General features: G+C 48.6%; 1 protein-coding gene across 2 annotated transcripts in view; it reads left to right on the top strand.

Annotated features, from left to right (window-relative positions):
* The window catches only part of CACNA1B (calcium voltage-gated channel subunit alpha1 B), a 298,976-nt gene that overhangs the window by 137,515 nt on the left and 143,175 nt on the right, over nt 1-18,286 (top strand). For both annotated transcript variants that reach the window (XM_053961845.1, XM_053961844.1), the window contains exons 8-9: nt 1,862-1,965; nt 15,128-15,243. In XM_053961845.1, the coding sequence (XP_053817820.1) occupies nt 1,862-1,965; nt 15,128-15,243 (220 nt within the window). The remainder of the gene's footprint in view (nt 1-1,861; nt 1,966-15,127; nt 15,244-18,286) is intronic.

Below are 18,286 nucleotides of genomic sequence, written 5' to 3'. Positions count from 1 at the left end.
AAAAGCCGTGCTGGTGTTCCAGAAACACCAGATTGTATCCAGGTAGGAATGCTTTGCTCCTCCCTCTGTGCAGAACATCTCCCAAAGGGATGCTCAAACTTCTCAGTCACGCAGGGACATTCAATAGCCCATTAACAGCAGATATCTCCCCAGGGGGAGGATTGGTTTGTGGAAGAGATAAGGAAAACTGCCCAATTAACAGAAGAGAACTGACACACCTCTAACAGATGGCAATTGAATACATCTTGCCTTGCAATCTAGGACACTCTGTTCATATGGAAATGTGGTGCTGGGCGTTAGAGCCGAGGTGGGGAGGGAGGAGGCTGCTGCAGAGAGCCTGCACAGGGTTAGGGCACCTAAAAATGTGTTTTGGTCCTGCAGCAGGGTCAGCCTGGAGCTGTGGAATGGTTTAGGTTGGAAAAGGCCTTTTAGGTCATTGTTCCCCCAGCACTGACCCATGTCCCCCACATGGCTTTTAAATCCCTTCAGGGATGGGACTCCACCACTGCCCTGGGCAGCTGTGCCAGGGCTGGGCAGCATTTCCATGAAGGAATTTTCCCTAATATCCAGTCTAAACCTCCCCTGGCCCAGCCTGAGGCCGTTCCCTCTCCTCCTGTCCTTGTTCCCTGGAGCACAGCCCGACCCCCCCGGCTGTCCCCTCCTGTCAGGAGCTGTGCAGAGCCACAAGGTCCCCCCTGAGCCTCCTTTGCTCCAGGCTGAGCCCCTTTCCAGCTCCCTCAGCCTCTCCTGGGGCTCCATCACCTTCCCCAGCTCCATTCCCTTCCTTGGACACGCTCCAGCCCCTCAGGGTCCTTTTTGAGGAGCCCAGGACTGGACGCAGGATTTGAGGTGCCCCAGCACAGGGGTGGTCACTGCTCTGGACACACCATGGCTGGGACAGCCCAGGTGCCATTGGCCTCTTGCCTACCTGGGCACACCTGGGCTCATGTCCAGCCACTGTTACAGCTCCCCAGGGCCTTTCCCAGCTTTCCAGCCCCAGCCTGGAGCTGTGACCCAAGGACAGGACCCTTGCTGACCCTCAGCCCATTGGTGTGACCCCATGGATCCACCCTGGGCTGACTCCTCGGCAGGGCCTGCTGCCCTGCAGCACATCCACGTCCCACCCAGCCTGGTGTCATCTGTGAACTCCATCCCTGTAGGAATGTGCCCCTGTTGATGGAGTGAACAAGTTACCCTTTGTCTCCTTAAAAAGGAAAAAAGCCCAGAAGTTTCTCTCCTCAATTGGGTTAAAAGACACCTCATAGGACCTTGGGGACTTCACCTCAAAATTAAGGATAGTCAACTGGACAGGAGCCAAAAAGTCCCACCTGAGCAATTCACTAGAAAAAGAAGAGAACAAAAGAAGCAAATTGCTTTTGTGAAGTGTTTTAGCAGGAGCAAGAGCCCCTTGCCCTGACTCGGTTTTTCTCTGTAAAGAGCTTTTTTATTTTGCCTTTTATTAAAACTTTTTTGTTTCCAACACTGTCACAGGAGCCATCCTGCTACTTTATGCCACCTGAGGTAGCTGAGCTATCAAGGGTATAACACTTGTCTCTGAGAACTTGTAAGACCTGGCTCGAAGAGACAAAGTATTAATCCCCTCATCAGGTCAGTGGCAGAGATAGCAGAGGGATCTCCCCACTAGAGCTGAGGAAAAACCGTGGTGTGGATGTTGGGACAAGCAGTTCTTTGGCTGGAATTTCAGCTGGTGAACACAGCAGAACTGACCAGGACATCAGTGGTGGACACTCCTGTGGAATTCCAAGGGGAATCTCCTCTGCCCTGCAGGTTCTGTGTGGTGTTTTCTTTCCGAGGTGAAATAATACTTGTATTTGTCTCTCCGTTTTCCCTTTGTTTCCAGACAAACGATGCTGCAGGAAATACCTGGAATTGGCTTTACTTCATCCCTCTCATCATCATTGGCTCTTTCTTCATGCTCAACTTGGTGCTGGGCGTCTTATCAGGGTAAGGCACTCATGAATTTCTGTCCCCAGCTGGGTATTAAAAGGGAAGATGTGTTGATTTTGGCACTGGGGGGATATTGCTGAGAGAGATGGGTGACACATCACGCTGTGTCCCCTTCCCACATATCCCACCCTGTCCTCTCCTTGCATGGGGATATTTCTGCACAGTCCTAGGATAGGGGGGATAGGCTGGTGAAAAACCCTGCACTGAGATGGTTCTGAATCCAGACCCAAGAGTGAAGTGAACTCTTGTGTGGAATTAGACTGATTTGGGGCAGTGCAGCCAACACTTCTGTGCTGCCTTGAAAACTTCCTGAACCCATCAGGAACCTGCTGGTGTCAATAAAATGCTGGAGTGGGACCTGGAAATGTGGATAATGCATTTGGTGCTACTGTGCAGACTGGGGAAAGGGGAACTCAAACTCAAGGCAATGAAAAGATCTCAGGTTTGGGATTTTTTTTGGTGGTGGTTTTTTATTTTCTTGCATTTGATTTTTTTGTTGACTTGTTTTGTTTGTTTGATCTCTGCCTGCTTGAGCCAATGTCTGGATTTTGGGGACATGCAGGCTCCTTGATGTTCAAACCCAGGGGTCAGCCAGGGATTGGTGTTTGTTGCAGCTGAGTTTTGGGTTTGGACCTTTGCAGGAATCAAGGTGCCAAGTTTGAAGCTGGAACATTCCCAGCATCTGGGGAGATGTGTTCTGGAATTAACACACTCCAGAACTAGAAAGCTCTGAGACTTTGGCACCTCGTTTTGCACTGAGTTTCTTCTTAGATCATGCAGGAAATTAAGATCATAGAAATGTATTAAAATATGGATTTTTTTTTCTGCCTCTTGGCAGCAGGGGATGAAAAAATAAGTTGTTTCTGCTGTGTGGTAAAAGCCCTTCAGTGCTGCACCTTTCCTCTGCCTTTTTAGAGGGACTGGAGAAAGTGTTTTCCAAAGAACATATCAATGCTGATTTGTATTATTTCGTTATTGTTTTCCTCCTCAAAGCACAGTTGTGGGCAGCAGTGCAGTGGTGTTTGAGGAGGGGAGAGGGCTGTGGGTGAGGCTGTGTCACACCCTTCAGTGCAGGAATAATCATCACGATCAATAACTGATCAATCCATTTATAACTGATTGACAACTGATCAAATCCATTTATAACTGATCAAATCCATTTACAGGGCATCCTGATGTATCAGAAGCTTTGTCTGATGGCTGATTTTCAGTGATTACCCTGGCAGGGCTGAGTGTGGTTCATTAGGTGCCTCATCTTCCTCATTCCACAGTGGGATTTAAACCCACCCAAAATCCTGCAGGCTCCTGTTCCTTTTGCTGGAATCAAAGGGGTTTGGTGAGCTGGAGACCTCTGGCTCTCCTGAAAGCCTCTTGTTGCTTGGGGCAAAATATGAATATTATATAAATGTGTATCTCCTCTTAAAAACACAGCTCTGTGCAGGATTCCCTTTGTTAGTGGTGAGGATGAGAAAATCATCCTCACAGAGGGGAGCCTTTAATTTCTGTTTCACAGAGTGGTTTGACGTCCTTGCCTGGAATAATTCCTGGGGAGAGGCTGAGGAAATAAACATCACAGCACAGGTGTGGAGCACAGGGCTCCTGGTGGGCTTGGAGCTGCTGAGCAGGGAAGATGAAAAAGGTATAAAATATATAAAAATCCTTCTCAGTGAGGGTGGGGAGGCCCAGAGCAGCTGTGGCTGCCCCTGGATCCCTGGAAGTGTCCAAGACCAGGTTGGACAGGGCTTGGAGCAGCCTGGGACAGAGGGAGGTGTCCCTGCCCATGGCAGGGGGTGGAATGGGATGAGCTTTAAAGTCCTTTTAAACCCAGACCATTCCATGATTCTATATCCAAATGGAGGAGTGATAAGAAGACACCAGAAAAAAAGGAAAGCCCCTGAGAAAGAAGATACTGTTGTCAATGTGCTCTGCAGCCAAAAGCCCAGACAGCACAATGGAAAAAAGGGAAAAAAAGAGAAATTTCTTTTGGAGTCATTGTTTGCCTGAGTTTCTGCATGGAGAAAGGCATGGAGAAGTTGACTTCCATAGGATAGAGCTTCACTCAAGGACACGAAGCCATCACATCCCAGGGACAGGATCAGCTCCAGCTCCTGCAACGGAGACTCCTGGCAACACCCCCTCCCTGTTCAATGAAACAAAGTTGATTGAGGGTTAGGGAATCCACAAAAAGTCCCTGAATGGGGTTAGCTCAGCAATTGCTCGTCTGCTTCTGGTTTTTTGTTTTTTTTTTTTTTTTTTTTTTTTGAAATTGTATCACAGAAATACAGGAAATATAGGAAATACTGTGTTGTTTTCCAGGGGGATTGAGAGATTTCCTGGAGTGGTGCAGTGTCAGAGGCGCACAAGGGAGCTGTGATCGAAGCAGCTCCTGAAATCCTGGGAGTTTGGTTGTTTTTTTACAGAATATCTGGGGCTCTCCAGCAGGACTCAGCATCCTCTGGAGCAGTGGTTTTGTCTCCCTTGTAGGGGATTTTCCTCCCTGCTCCTCACTTTATTTTCCTCCCCTTTCCATTTTCCTTCCCTGGTGTTTGATTCTTCCGTGAACCAAGAAAACTCAGCAGCCCTGCAGAACCCAATAGAGCAGAAAAATACAGATGATTTCCTTCTGCAGAGCTTTTGCTGAGTGTCACAGCTGATTTGGGAGCTCAGGACTGCACAGGGCCAGGAGAGCAGGAGGAGAAATTCCTCTCCCTTTTGATACCAATAACATCCAGGAGCTCATTTCCTTCTGCTTGTGAACTGTGGAATTCTGGAATTCAGACCATGGCTGTGTCCTGCCCATCCATGTGCTGGGAATTGTGCTGGGGTGACTCCTCAATCACAGACACACACAAAGAAAGGGGAAAATATAAATGATAAAAATAAATAATTGAAAACTAGGTGGAATTAGGAGATTTGACACTTGCTTCAGGTTTTGCTGGCCCATCTCTCCAGGCCCTTGGGTGATGCTATCCCTGTTTCAAAAGCTGGGGCACCTTACTTCCCAAAACTGAGGTGGCATTTTCTAAGAGTGGAACAACTGCAGTGGTGAAAATATTTAAGAATTTGTATCCATAATGTATTTCCCTTGGAACATCTTTCCTGACTGCAGTGGGAGGTTATTTTTCTTAAATCATTTGTAAACTCTTTATTTGTGATCTGGGTAGCAATGCAGGGGAATACAACTTTTCCACAAAAAAAAAAAAAAAAAAAAAATTGGCTGCCTCTGGTGGCATGAGGAAATTGTTCTGACTGCAAACCACGGCAGTAAGTGCTGACCCCAGCTGCCTTCCTGTGTCCCTCAAACACGGGGTCATTTGCTGTTTGGGATGTCATGACTTCCCTTCTGGCCACAAAACACCCTGGGATGATCCCCATGAATTTTTTATCGAGCTCTGCCCATGGTTTGCAGCGAGCAGGGAAAAATCCCCACATGCAGTTGAGAAGTGCTGCCCCAGAGTGAATCTTTTTCTGATTTAATTCTGGTTTCTTGCCCTGTGCCCCCAAGGGCTGGGCACCCCAACCCCATCCCCATCCCCACGCCGTGGCAGCAGCTCTCTGGCACAGAGAGCAGGCACAACTTTCCCAGGCATCGTTCTGGGGAAGGCTGTGAGAAGATCAGAGAAAAGAATGAGAAACAATTCTTATCTCCACTCGCTGCACCTGGTGAACATGTGGAATGTGTCATGGAGATTTGTTTACCAAAGGGTGATTTCTTAATTAGCCAATGGTGATGGTGTTTTAAGTAAATGCCCAATTAGGTCCACCTGTAGAGAACTAGGGTATAAAAGTATGTGTTCCTTAAAAAATATAATAGCCTTCTGAAATACGTTAAATCGATGTCAATTATTACCTGGCCGGGGACCCGTTGCCCTGACATACTCCAACTCCATCCCCATCTCCATCCCAACCCCATCCTTATCCTCATCCCCATCTCCATCCCAACCCCATCCTTATCCTCATCCCCATCTCAACTCCATCCCCATCCCAACCCCATTCTTATCCTCAACTCCATCCCCACCCCCATCCCCATCTCAACTCCATCCCCATCCCCATCTCAACCCCATCCCCATCCCAACCCCATTCTTATTCCCATCCCCATCTCAACCCCAACTCCATCCCCATTCCCACTTTGTCTTCCTGGTGTTCCCTCCCTCAGCAGCCCCTTCAATGCTGTTTTTCTCCTCCTGCTGCTGTTCCCTCCCAGCCCTCAGCCTCTCCTCATCCCAGCTCCCAGCATTTCCCACAGCCTGCTGGGATTATGGGGTTTCCTCCAGCTCGGGTATTAATTTTGCCTGCTAATGAGCTGCATGGTGCCACACAATACATTGGTGAACTGTTTCGATGCTTTGGATTACACAATGCAAAGAGGATAAACATTATCCTGGGATGCTGGGAGGAAGATGATTGAACTTATTTCAAGGCTAAGTGCTTTTTGGCACGGATTCAGGCGGGGAGAGCGCTGAGGATGGTGAGAAAGCCAGAATTCTGGCCAGAGAGGCCACGCTCCCAGAGTGATGCGTTGGGATCCTGGGAGTCTGTGCCTCTGAAGTGTGAAAAATGCTGCTTGTCATGTCCTCAAATATTTATGGTGAAGCCTGAGGTGTTTCCAGCCCAGGCAGTGAAGAGTGATGGTTGCTGCCAGGGTTTACTCATCTGCCTGCGAGAGCCGAGTTGGAGGCGCTCCGCGAGGCCGGGGCTGTGTTTACCCCAGAACTGCTCTGTCCTGTGTGTGCCATGCCTCTGTTTTATGGGATCACATGGGGTGGGTGATGCCTTTTTCAGGCTACCTGAAAACAGAGGCCAGACAAAAAAAAGGGAATAAAAAGCAGGTACATTTCAGGCAGACAAAGCCCCCCAGGGGCTACACCCAAAATGGACAATGGGTCACGGGATTCACACTTTTATAAGTTTGGCCCATTTGCATATTGGGGGTTCATCTGCCAATTCCAGCTTCAGCTAATGAAGTCATTGACCCCAGGTTTGCTCCCCCCAAGTCACTTTTGTTTCCATCTCTGGGGGCCTGAGGCAGTGAGGTGTCCTTGATTGCCAGGCCTGGAGAGGAATTGTTGTGTCTGCCCAAACTGGGAAAGCAGCAGCTCCCACTGTGTGTGGAGTTTAGAGTTCTACACTAAATAACTGCAGGGTTACAGATATATGGAAAATAGAAAAGCTCAAACCCTAAGGGATCACAGGGACTCTGGGGAGATGTTTGGAATGGGTGCAGCAGCTTTGCGCCAGTGGGAGCCTGGCAGGGGACACAGCTCCAGCTGTGCTGGCACCTTGGGGGGACACGGGGCAGGGAAAAGGGGTTTAATTATTTTTCTCACCCTTTTCTGAGCAGTCTGGAGCCTGGATGCTTCATCCCACCAAACACCCTCCCAGTGCTGTGCTCCAGGCTCCCTGGGGGATCTCTGTCTCTGCTGTCCCGGGCTCACTGAGGTTTTTGTGGTGTTGGAGCAGCTCCTCGGGAGGCAGCACAGCCCCATCCCCACCTCCCTGAACCCGGCTGCCTCGGGGACTTGCCCTGCTGAATTTCATCACAAGTTTTCCCATCCTGAGGACTTTTGCCAGATTGAGATCATAAAGCCTCCGCCTGCAAGACGTGCAGAGGCTGGAGGGGAGCGGTGCTGATTAATTTGTCACAATGGCAAAGTGTTCTTCTGTCCTCCTTCCCCTCATTACGGAGACAATCCTTCATTTCCCTGCACATTTGTTCCCAGTCCACTGGTGCCTGCTGAGATCTGACTTTGCCTGGTGTTAATTATTTGCAGCAGAAGAGCTGCATCATGGAAAGAGATGAGATTCTGGCTTTCTCCTTGCTTTTAGTCTGTTCCAAGGCTGTTCTTAAAAGGGAGGGGAAAGAGAAGAAAAAAAGCAGAATTCTTTTCCCTTTTCCTTTGCTCATCACCCTTTTTAGCAAAACCATCATTGCAAACATGAAATGAGGGAGAAATTTTTCTTTCCTGGTTTCTTGCAGGGGGGGGCAGTGACTGATCCTACTGAATGTGGGTCCTTTGCTCCTTCTGTGGTTTTGGTTAGTCTGGGAGAGCTGGACTTCTTTTATTTGCCCTTCTCTTGAGCCACAATGGAAATCAAAGTCTGGAATACAAAAATGATACAGAGGAGACCTAACTTTGAATTTCATGGGGCCTCTGCTTTGTCCTGGGAGTGGAAACACGAACAGAACCAGAGATTCATCCTGCAATTGCAGCAGGCTGAGGCGAGCAGATAAATGGGGCTTTTGAACTCCTTTTCCTCCCTTTGTCAGTGCCTCCTTCCAGCCAGATTTGCCCAGCTGTGGCACTTGCAGATTTCAGATCAGATCAGGGGGAATCAAAGTCAAACTGGCACAAGCTGAGTGTAAAGACAAAGGAAAGGAGGGAGGAAGATGCCTTAAAGGCTTCACCTCTGTGCTGTTCCCCTTCTCTCCCCAGAAATACAGGACATTTCCCATATCTGGCCTGCATTTGAAGCTTCTTGTTGCTGTGGCAGGGATGAAAGTGACTCTGGAGCCTGACTGGGTGCTGAGATCATTCTCTCTGAGATACTCCTGTCCCTTATCAGCTGCTGGAGGAGAGCTGAGTGCTCCCCTCTTTAGAGCAATGAGGAGGAAGCAGGAGCAGCTCTCCCCGTGCAGGATTGATGGATCCAGTGCTAATTCCTCAGCACTGGCTATTAGGATGGGTTAAGCAGCTCTTTGGGCTCAGCCTGGACCTTTCCCAGTGGGGATCCTGGCTGGCTGCAGCTCCAGGTGAAATAGAAACAAAAATGTGTTTCTTGGGACAGCCTGGGGTGGGTGAGGAGCCACAGAGCTCTGTCAGCTCAGGCCTCTGGGCTTTTCTTCTTTAATAAACTCTGACTTCTCAGCAAACTGCAGCAAAACTTATCTTAGAGGTGCCAACTGCCACCAGCACAAAGGAATTCTAAAAAAATTCTGGCTTTTCAGGTGAATCCATTGTTTGGTTTCCTCTTGTTCCAGCAGTTTTCAGTGTGCTCTCCCTGTGCCCCATGGATGGGCTTCCTTTCACCTCCCTCAGGTTTTTCCTTGCCCAAATGAGGTGCATTTCCATGCTTTTCCTTCTTGTTCCATGTGGCCTTTCCAATCAAGATGCTTTGCCTGTGTTCAGTGGTGACCTGGTCCTGATTTTTAGAACTATTTGAAACCAGTGATTTAACAGTACACCATGTTCATCTCTGTTCAAGTTTTCAGAGCAGTAAGTCAGAGGCATCAAATTATTTTTAGTTTTACCTGCAGATTTCTGAGGATTTTGTCTGTGGATGAGAATAATCAAAGTCAGCTCATCCTGAACTTTTCCTGATCCTTGCTGCGGTAAAGAACTGATGTTATGGGGGAGAAATCCGTGGTTTTGCTGCTTTCCTGTCATTCTGTTTGCAGCCCTTGTGGATGCAAAGTGCCAGCTAAGATTTGTCCTCTTGGGTTTGCATCTTCCCAGCTCTGGGTCATGTCCAGGCAGCTGAAAATTGCACTGCTTTTGTATTTTCTATAAACAAGTTGTGGGTCTGCTGGTAGATAGAACTAGCACTGATAGATAAAAGAAACAATGGGAAGCATTCCGCTGATTGATGAATGGAAAAAGATATTTGCTTTTACAAATAAACCTTAGGTTTGCTGATAAATGAAATTGGACATTGAAAGATGAAATAAACAATGGGGAAAAACCCTAAATTCCATAAGAATTAAAAATTAAAAGGGAGGGCTGTACATTAGAAGGAAATCTCTGGTATCAGGTGTATCGGGAAGTCTGAACCTCTCAAGTACCTCAGCCATGGGGAAAGAGAGGAGGGAAATTGGGATAAAAAGGAGGCTGCTCCTCTAAAAATTTGAGAGACTACAGGGGAATGCCCCATGGCCTCTCCCTTTATTCAAATAAAGTAAAAGGACTCTTGGGAATTCGTCAAGGCTACAAAAAAATGTGCTGAATTACCAAAGAAGAGGCTGAGAAACCGAATACCAAGACAGCAAGAACTGGATAACAGAGGGCTGTGAAACACCTGGATGTAACCAATCCACACTCTGAGAAATGCAGGCAGAAAATGAGGGAACAAGACAAAGGCACCAGTCAAGAACTGTGTACTTAGCAGCTTGTGGAATCTATAAAGATGTGTGTAATGTAAACAATAAATGGCTTCTGCTTGATCATATTGGTCAGTTGTCCAGGAGTCCTGGATTTCCCACATCCAGGCAGGACTGGCTGTCCCCGTGGCTCCTGAGGTGTCACCTGCCATCCAGGCCTGGCTTGATGCATTCCTTGGATGTGCTCGGGCTGGAGACCAAGCCAGTACTAAAACTCATTGGATTTTTTTTTTTTTTATTTTAATTTGAAGACTTGAAATTCCAAAAGTTCTTGACACCTGCTTTCCAGGAGTGGCTGGCAGAGTCTTTCCAAGATCTGCTGCTCTCTCAGCACCACTTCAGCTCCGTGGACGGCGGCTGCTTTCCAGTGTAGAGTCTGAGATTTCCTGAGATCTGAACGTGGGATCCGTCTCAATGAGGAGCTAATTACCTGTGCGGTAATTACGAGTCGCTAATCACCAGCACTATTAGCGCAGGCATGACAGCGGTGCTGTCTCATCACTGCCTCTTCCCCGCGAGTGGGAAGCGTTTCTGGCTGATTTCTGAGCAGCAAACCTGAATTGCAGAGCTTTGAGGATGTGATCAGTCTTGTACTGCCGTGTGCCATGCAAGCCAAAGCAGGAGGAGAATTTAGGATGCTCCATGCCAGCTCTCTGCTGTCACACAGGAAAGTTAATCACACGCTCAGGGGATGAAGACTGTGGTTTGTTGATTTTTTTTCCCTCTTTGATGTGACAGTATTTTTAATTTAAGGCCAACGTGGATAAAGTAGTTATAAGAATTTCATTAGTTTATTATGTTTGCTGACCCTGGTGGTTATTCAGGAGCTGCCTCTGTCTCTTGTGTGGCTCGGGGGGCTCTGGAATTGCCCTGGAGTGGCTGTCTCAATGCATTTTTCACAGCGAGATTGATTTCCCACCTCCACCCACCAAGGTGGAAAGCAACAACCATCCATTTCCTGGTGACATTAAGCACCGGCCACTCTCAAGGAGAAAAATGTGACACATGGAGCCTGACTGGATGTGGTTTCCATGATGGATGCACTGCCTTGGAATCCTGCTTGTTCCTGCTGTCCCTGTGCAATCAGCTACAACGGGCAGGGACACCTTTCACCATCCCAGGCTGCTCCCAGCCCATCCAGCCTGGCCTTGGGCACTGCCAGGGATCCAGGGGCAGCCACAGCTGCTCTGGGCACCCTGTGCCAGGGCCTGCCCACCCTCACAAAAAAAAAAAGACCATTACACATTCCAGAACTTGCCAAGGGGTGGACAACCAGCTCTGAAAAAAATCCTGGAGGTAAAAGTGGCCAGGAAGCAGCAAATTCCTGCTCAGGTTTTTACTTTCTGGTGATTTGGGAGATTTTTGCAAGTCAATGGCATAAATGGGAATGATGCTGAATAAAAGAGGAAACCTATTTACTGCTCCCAACCCTTCCCATGGGGCTCTCTGTGTTTTCATTTGGAGCTGGCAGGGAAACTTCAGTTGAAATATTTTTAGATGAAATACAGCATTTTGATATCATTTCCCCCATTTTCTTTGAATGTGTTCTGAAATCTGTTGAAGAGCTCTCAAAGGGAAATTCTGGGAGTTTTCTAGTTGCAGCAAATGGGGAATATTTCAGTTCCTGAATGGTGATGGATATAGTGGAAAAGACACACATCATTTATTATTTCATTTCATACAGAAAACCTTCTTTTTAACAAGTCCCAGCTTCACCAAACCTCTCTGCCATCTCCCAAAATGAGAAAGAACAAGTGGAGCTCCTTTCACCAGGAAGATCCTAAATCAAGACCCTCCAGTCTTGAACCTGATTGTGCAGCAGCTCTGGAGCATTCAGAAGGAATTTCATGGGCAGAGACCCAAGGAATTGCCTTCTCCTAGAAATTACATTCCTAAATTCTACAGCAATGCCTGGACAAGGGTGGGGACAAGCTCGAGCAGTGGCCCACAGGAACCTGGGGAGGTTTCAGCAGTGCTGGAGCTGCCCCTGGGTCAGGAGAAGCCCCAGGACCAATCCAGGCTGGGATGAGCAGCTGGAGCAGCCCTGGAGAGGGAGCTGGGGGTGCTGTGGGTGAGAACTGGAGCTGCCCCAGCCCTGAACCCCCTGCCCTGGGCTGAGCCCAGCGTGGGCAGCAGGGCAGGGGGGATTGTGCCCCTGTGCCCTGTGCTCAGGTGAGAGCCCACCTGAAGAGCTGCCCCAGCCCTGGCCCAGCACAGGCAGGAGCTGGAGCTGCTGCAGAGATCCAGAGGAGGCACCAGGGGATCAGAGGGATGGAGCAGCTCTGCTGGGAGGGAAGGCTGCCACAGCTGGCATTGTTCACCTGGAGAGGGGAAACTTTGGGGTGAGCTCAGTGTGGCCTTGCAGAGCCTGAAGGGGCCAACAGGAAAGATGGAGAGAGACTGTCCCAGGGCCTGGAGGGGCAGGACACAGGGAATGGCTTCCCAGTGCCAGAGCACAGGGTTAGATGGGATATTGGGAAGGAATTGTTCCCTGGGAGGGTGGGCAGGCCCTGGCACAGGGTGCCCAGAGCAGCTGGGGCTGCCCCTGGATCCCTGGCAGTGCCCAAGGCCAGGCTGGAGCAGCCTGGGACAGTGGGAGGTGTCCTTATCCATGGCAGGGGTGGCACTGGATGGACTTGGAGGTCCCTTCCAACTCAAACAATTCTGGGATTCTGTGGTGGCCAAAGCTGCCAGTTCCAGGGAGCAGGAGGGCACAGGTGGCTTTAACTTCACAATGCCCCTCTCTGGTGCCTTGGCAGATCTGTGTTTGGCTGTGCAGAAACTGCTGAAGGTTTGCAACTTCCAGCAGTTTCTCCCTCGTTTTCTTACACTTTTAAAATACAGTCTTTCCACTTGAGATTTTGGACTCTGATCTTTGTGGGTCATTTCTGTTTTGTGATTCTGCAATATAAAGTTGTGATAAAAGGGACAAGTCCTGGGTAACTTTTACTGTCCTCAGGCCAGACGGGACCTGGCAGAGGATGAAAAGCTCTGCAAGGAGAGCTCTGCCTTTGCTGCTCCTGAGGGGTGAGGGAGCAGTGCCATGGCTCATCTGCTGTCCTTCCTGCCCACGGGGATCCTCCAGGAAACTTCCCACTGCTGTTGTCTCCTCCTTTGGGAAGCCTGTGCTGACGCCAGCCCCCAACGCCACGCCTGGAAAACGAAGTGCATGTTTCACCTCGTGCTGCCTGAGCTCAGTCCTCCTGCTCCACACACAAATCCAGACTGAGGGAAGGTCGTGGCTCCAGGCAGCAGGGGCTGAAGCAGGAGTGAGAGCATGAAAAGGGAAGAGGGGTGATGCAGCTGACACGTGCAGGATCTGGGATCCCCCTGGGGATGTGCTGAGTGCCAGGGAGGAGCTGTCAGCTCAGAGCTGTGTTTGGACTCCCTCTGTTCCAAGGATGGAGCCAGGGGCCGTCTTGGCAGGTGGGGACAGGAGAGGGGAGTCAGGAGCCTGGGATGTGCTCCAAAATGAAGATTCCATCTCAGCCCTCCCATCAGTGCCAGGTTCTCCCTCAGTCCCTTCTCCGTGGGTCACATTCCTGCCAAACGAAGCACAAGGGGCGCCTTTGAAGGACCAGCTGCAGATTGTGAATGCAAAGCTGCCCCTGGCACTTGGAGCTCCTTTTCCCCCCATTCCTCCCCCCTTCTCCCAGCTCCTGGCTTTTGATGAGCACGTGTGGGTTGATTAGGTAGATTTCAGTAAAAATCATTAGTTAGCTGATTGATTAATTAATAGTAAACTGAAGGTGTGAAGGACACAGAAGAGTTAAGATGTGCTGAGGGACTGAAGCCTCTGATCCCACATTTATCCACACAAATCTCTTGTGGGAGACACTCCAGTGAGTGCTTAAAACAGGGATTGCAGGGGCTGGTCAGAGCTCCATAAATGGCAGCTGGACACCTTCATGTGTCCAGAAAATCAAAAAATTCCAGAGGTGCCAGGAACTGCCTTGGGAAAGGCACCAGTGTGGGTTGTCAGGCTGATGGCTGCACTTTTTTCTCACCTTCATTTCAAGCTAGACCAGCAGGGTGTACTTGGATGTGATTTCTGTGATGGCTGGATGACCTTTCCTTTCTGCCTGCCCTGTTCTAGTGAGGACATCCAGACTCATCCTTTCCGTTGGATTTTAGCAAACAGCAGGATCATTTTTACCCTCAGCCCAGGACATCTGGGCTATTTCACCTCAACCCATCCCCACTCAGTTCTCATTTGACCTGTGCTTGTCACAATCACCAAAACCCTGGGAAAACGTGAAGAAAGGCTGACAGGGAAGAGCAGATCCCTTTAGAAAAGTGCTGATGTCTGTGACTTAATCTTGGCTTCCAGAGAAGATTGTGCTGTGGAGAGAGCTGAAGGATGGTTTTTAGCATTGAGGATGGTAATTTGTGTTTCATGACTGGCTGTGGTGTGTGCACATGGAATTTTTCAGGTCTTTTTCAGGAGAGGCAGCTGAGGAATAATTTGTTGGACTGATGCCTCAGGTTTAGCTTTTCTATTTTTCACATTCTCTGCTGCTTTAGTCTGTGGGTCTGGGCTTCACATGAGGGGATGCTGAGCTCTGTGCACAGAGCAGGGACACAAAACAATTCCTGCTCCAGCTGGGCACCAAGGACAAATGATCCAAATCTCAGGCCCAGGAGCACAAACAGCGTGGGCTGGAGAGAGAAAAACAAGCAGGATGGGAGTGCATGGGCTAAAGCTGGAATGGGACAATGAACTGCAAGGTGCAAATGGAGCAGAGCTGATCCCAGTGAGAGCCCCCGGGAGCGCTCGTGCATTTTGGGACCATTTTGGTTCCTCTTGGGTGCAGCCCTGGCTGGGCTCTGCTGCTGCCCAAGGTGGATCCATGGAGGCCTTTGAATAAATCCCTGCTTTATTCTTTAGCTCTGCCCAGTCTCTGTTCCAGGGCAGCCCTCACAAGGCATCAGGACAACAAAAAGCCCCTTGCTGTGCTTCCCACTCCCTGCTCCCATGCTGGACTCCACAGGCTCCCTGGAAGACTGAGGGAGGGCTGTGTGCCTGCCCTGGCTGCCTGTGATGGGTTTTCCCTCTCTTGACAGTGAATTTGCCAAGGAGCGCGAGCGGGTGGAGAACCGCCGGGCGTTCCTGAAGCTCCGCAGGCAGCAGCAAATCGAGCGGGAGCTCAACGGGTACCTGGAGTGGATCTTCAAAGCAGGTAAGGCAGGCAGCTCCTGGGCTTGCCTGGATGTGTTTTGGGGCAAGGGAGGTCTGGTGATGGGCTCCAGAATTAGTCTGTGGTGTGGCCAAGCCTGGGGAGGACCCGGCCAGCACTCATTGGTTTTGTTGGAATTCTTTCCGAGTGGTTGCACCAAAGTTATTGCAAAAATATCTTGGTTTGGTTTAAGCAAAACTAAAGGAGCTGAGCCAGCTTTATTGCTGAGATCAAAGCAATTGTCCTAATACAGGATAATATAAAAAACGATTGAGTGCCCAAAGCCTGCACGAGGGGAACTGCTCCCTTCCATGAGTAATTTCTGTTTTATTTACTCCCTGTCCCAGCTGGTTGATCAGCCTTTCTTTCTGTGCTGATAAAACCCACCCGAGTGGCATTTTTTATGAGCTACAAAGATCACTTGCATGAGACTCCCCCCAGCCCATATTAACATTGATTTATAACCCCTGGAACTGAACATTGCTCTTTATTGCAAGGCGTGAGCAAGTTTAACCAGGACCCAGACACATTAATTTAACAGAAAATAGCATTTTTATCAGACTGCAACGATTACCAATAACCTTCCTGCCTTATGGAGGAGCTGATATTTATATATTGACATAACCACAGTCAATTCTTCCGTGCAGCACCAAGAAAATGGGGGGTAATTTCCTCCTTGCTTGCTTTTCAACATCTGAGCCGAGTGAAAAGGCCTTTTAGAACAATGATGGGGAGGAAAAGAAGTGCTGGTTTCTCAAATGGATTCGTGGGTGCCATTTTAGACAGATGAGCTTCATCTTTGCTCTTTACAACTGAAATGTAAAATAGAAATATCAGCAGTTTATGTGGTGCTTTAAACCCATTATTTCTTGTAGCACTTGCACAGGGTGACAATTGAGAGCCACTTGTGTTGTCAGACTTTTATTCACTGTGACTGTTCAGCAGCAACTCAGGCAGCCACTCTTCATTCTGTGCTTCTGGAGGAATGAGAAAATAAAGAATTCCCTTTCCTTTCCATTTAGAATTTGTCTTCTCATTAGTTTGCAGCTTTTGTTCAACCTCAAACTCAGATTAATTCCTGGCTTGCCCAGGCTGGAGCAGGGTTCTCTGGGCTTCTCCCTTTCTCATCCTGTCCTGCTTTTAAGGCTCTTGGTGATTTTTGGTCCCTTAACCCTGATCTCCATCACTGAAACAGAGCTGAGAATCCCCCTGCCGGGTTGAGGGTGACTTTGTGTCACTTTGCTCTGCCCATCACCAGCTGAACTTCTGAGAAACTTGGGATGGAGAAATTATAAAATGTACAGTCAACCTCTGCTCCAATTCCCATCCCTGTGGGAATTCCTGGCTCTTCCATTTCTTTGTTGCCAGGGCTGAATAAATGCCACACCGATCTCGAGCGAAACTGCTGGAAAATGCACATTTTTCAGCCTAACAACACACGATCCAGAAGGTTTTGTGGAACAGGGAGGTGCATGCAAAAGAGCTGAATCAGGGAATGTTAAAAATACTCTGCAAAGGCATTGTTGAGAATACAATAGGAATATAAAAGAGCCTCCTAGTACAGCTGAATAATAGCAGTAATTAAAATCAGCTTAGCAGTGTTAATAAAATCTTTGAATAAAAATGCAGCGTGAAGGCAAAGCAGAGCAGAGAATCCAGGCTTTAGGACTGAGGCACTGAAAATTGGGACTGTGCCGTCGACGGGGATTTCCCAGGTCTGCTTTGGGGATTTCAGCTCTGGAATGACCTGGAATTCCTTCTCCAGGATTTGGAGGGGGGACATACAGCCAGGGAGGACAGACAGACGTGGACAGAAATCTTGCAGCAGCCCCAGGCAGGAGCTGTTTGCACAAAGGGAAGAGCAAAAGCTCCTGGGATTCTGCTCTAATGGAACTCTGGAGGATTTGGTCATTATTCCTGGGAATAGCTAATTGTTTTTAAGTCCTTCTGCCAGCCTTGGCCTCGTTGACTCTTGGAGCAAAGAGTGCCCCGTGTTAACCCTCAGTTTGATTTCAGAAATAAACCAACCCCACGGAGCTGTGTCCTGCCCTCACTTTAAATCCGTCGCCTTTCTGCAGCAAGAGGAAGGATTCAGGAGTCCTTTTCATTACTTTTCTTTCTCTAATTTTCCTCTACCTTGTTTCACCTTATTTTTTTCCTGCTCTAGAGCACCCAGAACCAATCAGCCCAATCTCCTCTCTTCCCCTGGAAGCCTCCTCAGCTTTCCAATATTTCTAATGTCCTCCCTAAGCATTTGGTTTGTTTGGTATTTCCCCCCTCGTTTATTTTTGATGCAAGGCAGGAAGAGTGGAAAGCTGCATTCCAGTGCTTCATAAAATGATATCTTATTCCTTAGATGGTTTTTGCTCTGTAGTTTTTTACATATTCTGTATAGTTGCTGGAGCTGGACTGGAGGTGCCCTTGTCCTTTGTAGTGCTCGGGTTTTTACCTCAAGTGTTGTTTTAGGACTGAAGGAAGTGTGAGTGACTAAAATCACTCCTTTACTTGTGCCCCACCCCTCAGTCAACAGTAACTTTAATTTTACATTGTGGTTATTGCTCATTGACCACTCTGAAGTGTTGTTAATGTTTCTCATTAATGTCAGTAATTTGAATTATCACAGAATCCCAGACTGGTTTAGGGTGGAAGCCCTGTCCAGCCTGGCCTTGGGCACTGCCAGGGATCCAGGGGCAGCCACAGCTGCTCTGGGCACCCTGTGCCAGGGCCTGCCCACCCTCCCAGGGAACAATTCCTAATTCCCAATATCCCACCTGAACCTCCCCTCCTTCCGTTTGAAGGTAGTTGAGCTTTCCAGAGGAATTAAAAAGTGGGGAAGCCAAGGGATGCAATCCATGCAGAGGATTTTGCCCCTGCTGCTTTCTCCACTGAACTCCTCAGAACTGCAGGAACTCCAAGGCTGGAACTTTTGGAGAACAGGGAACTACAAGTTCTCCACGCAGAGTAAAGAGTTTATAAGCCCACCAATATTCTTTTGAAGATGTTTCTCTTATCTTACTAGGACATGAATCATTTGGAAAACTGTTAT

The sequence above is a fragment of the Vidua chalybeata genome, chromosome 21 (genome assembly GCF_026979565.1).
Source record: "Vidua chalybeata isolate OUT-0048 chromosome 21, bVidCha1 merged haplotype, whole genome shotgun sequence".
Taxonomy (NCBI): Eukaryota; Metazoa; Chordata; class Aves; order Passeriformes; family Viduidae; genus Vidua; species Vidua chalybeata.
The sequence above is the reverse complement of the archived record's forward strand: the minus strand, read 5'-3'. Positions and strand labels throughout refer to the sequence as shown.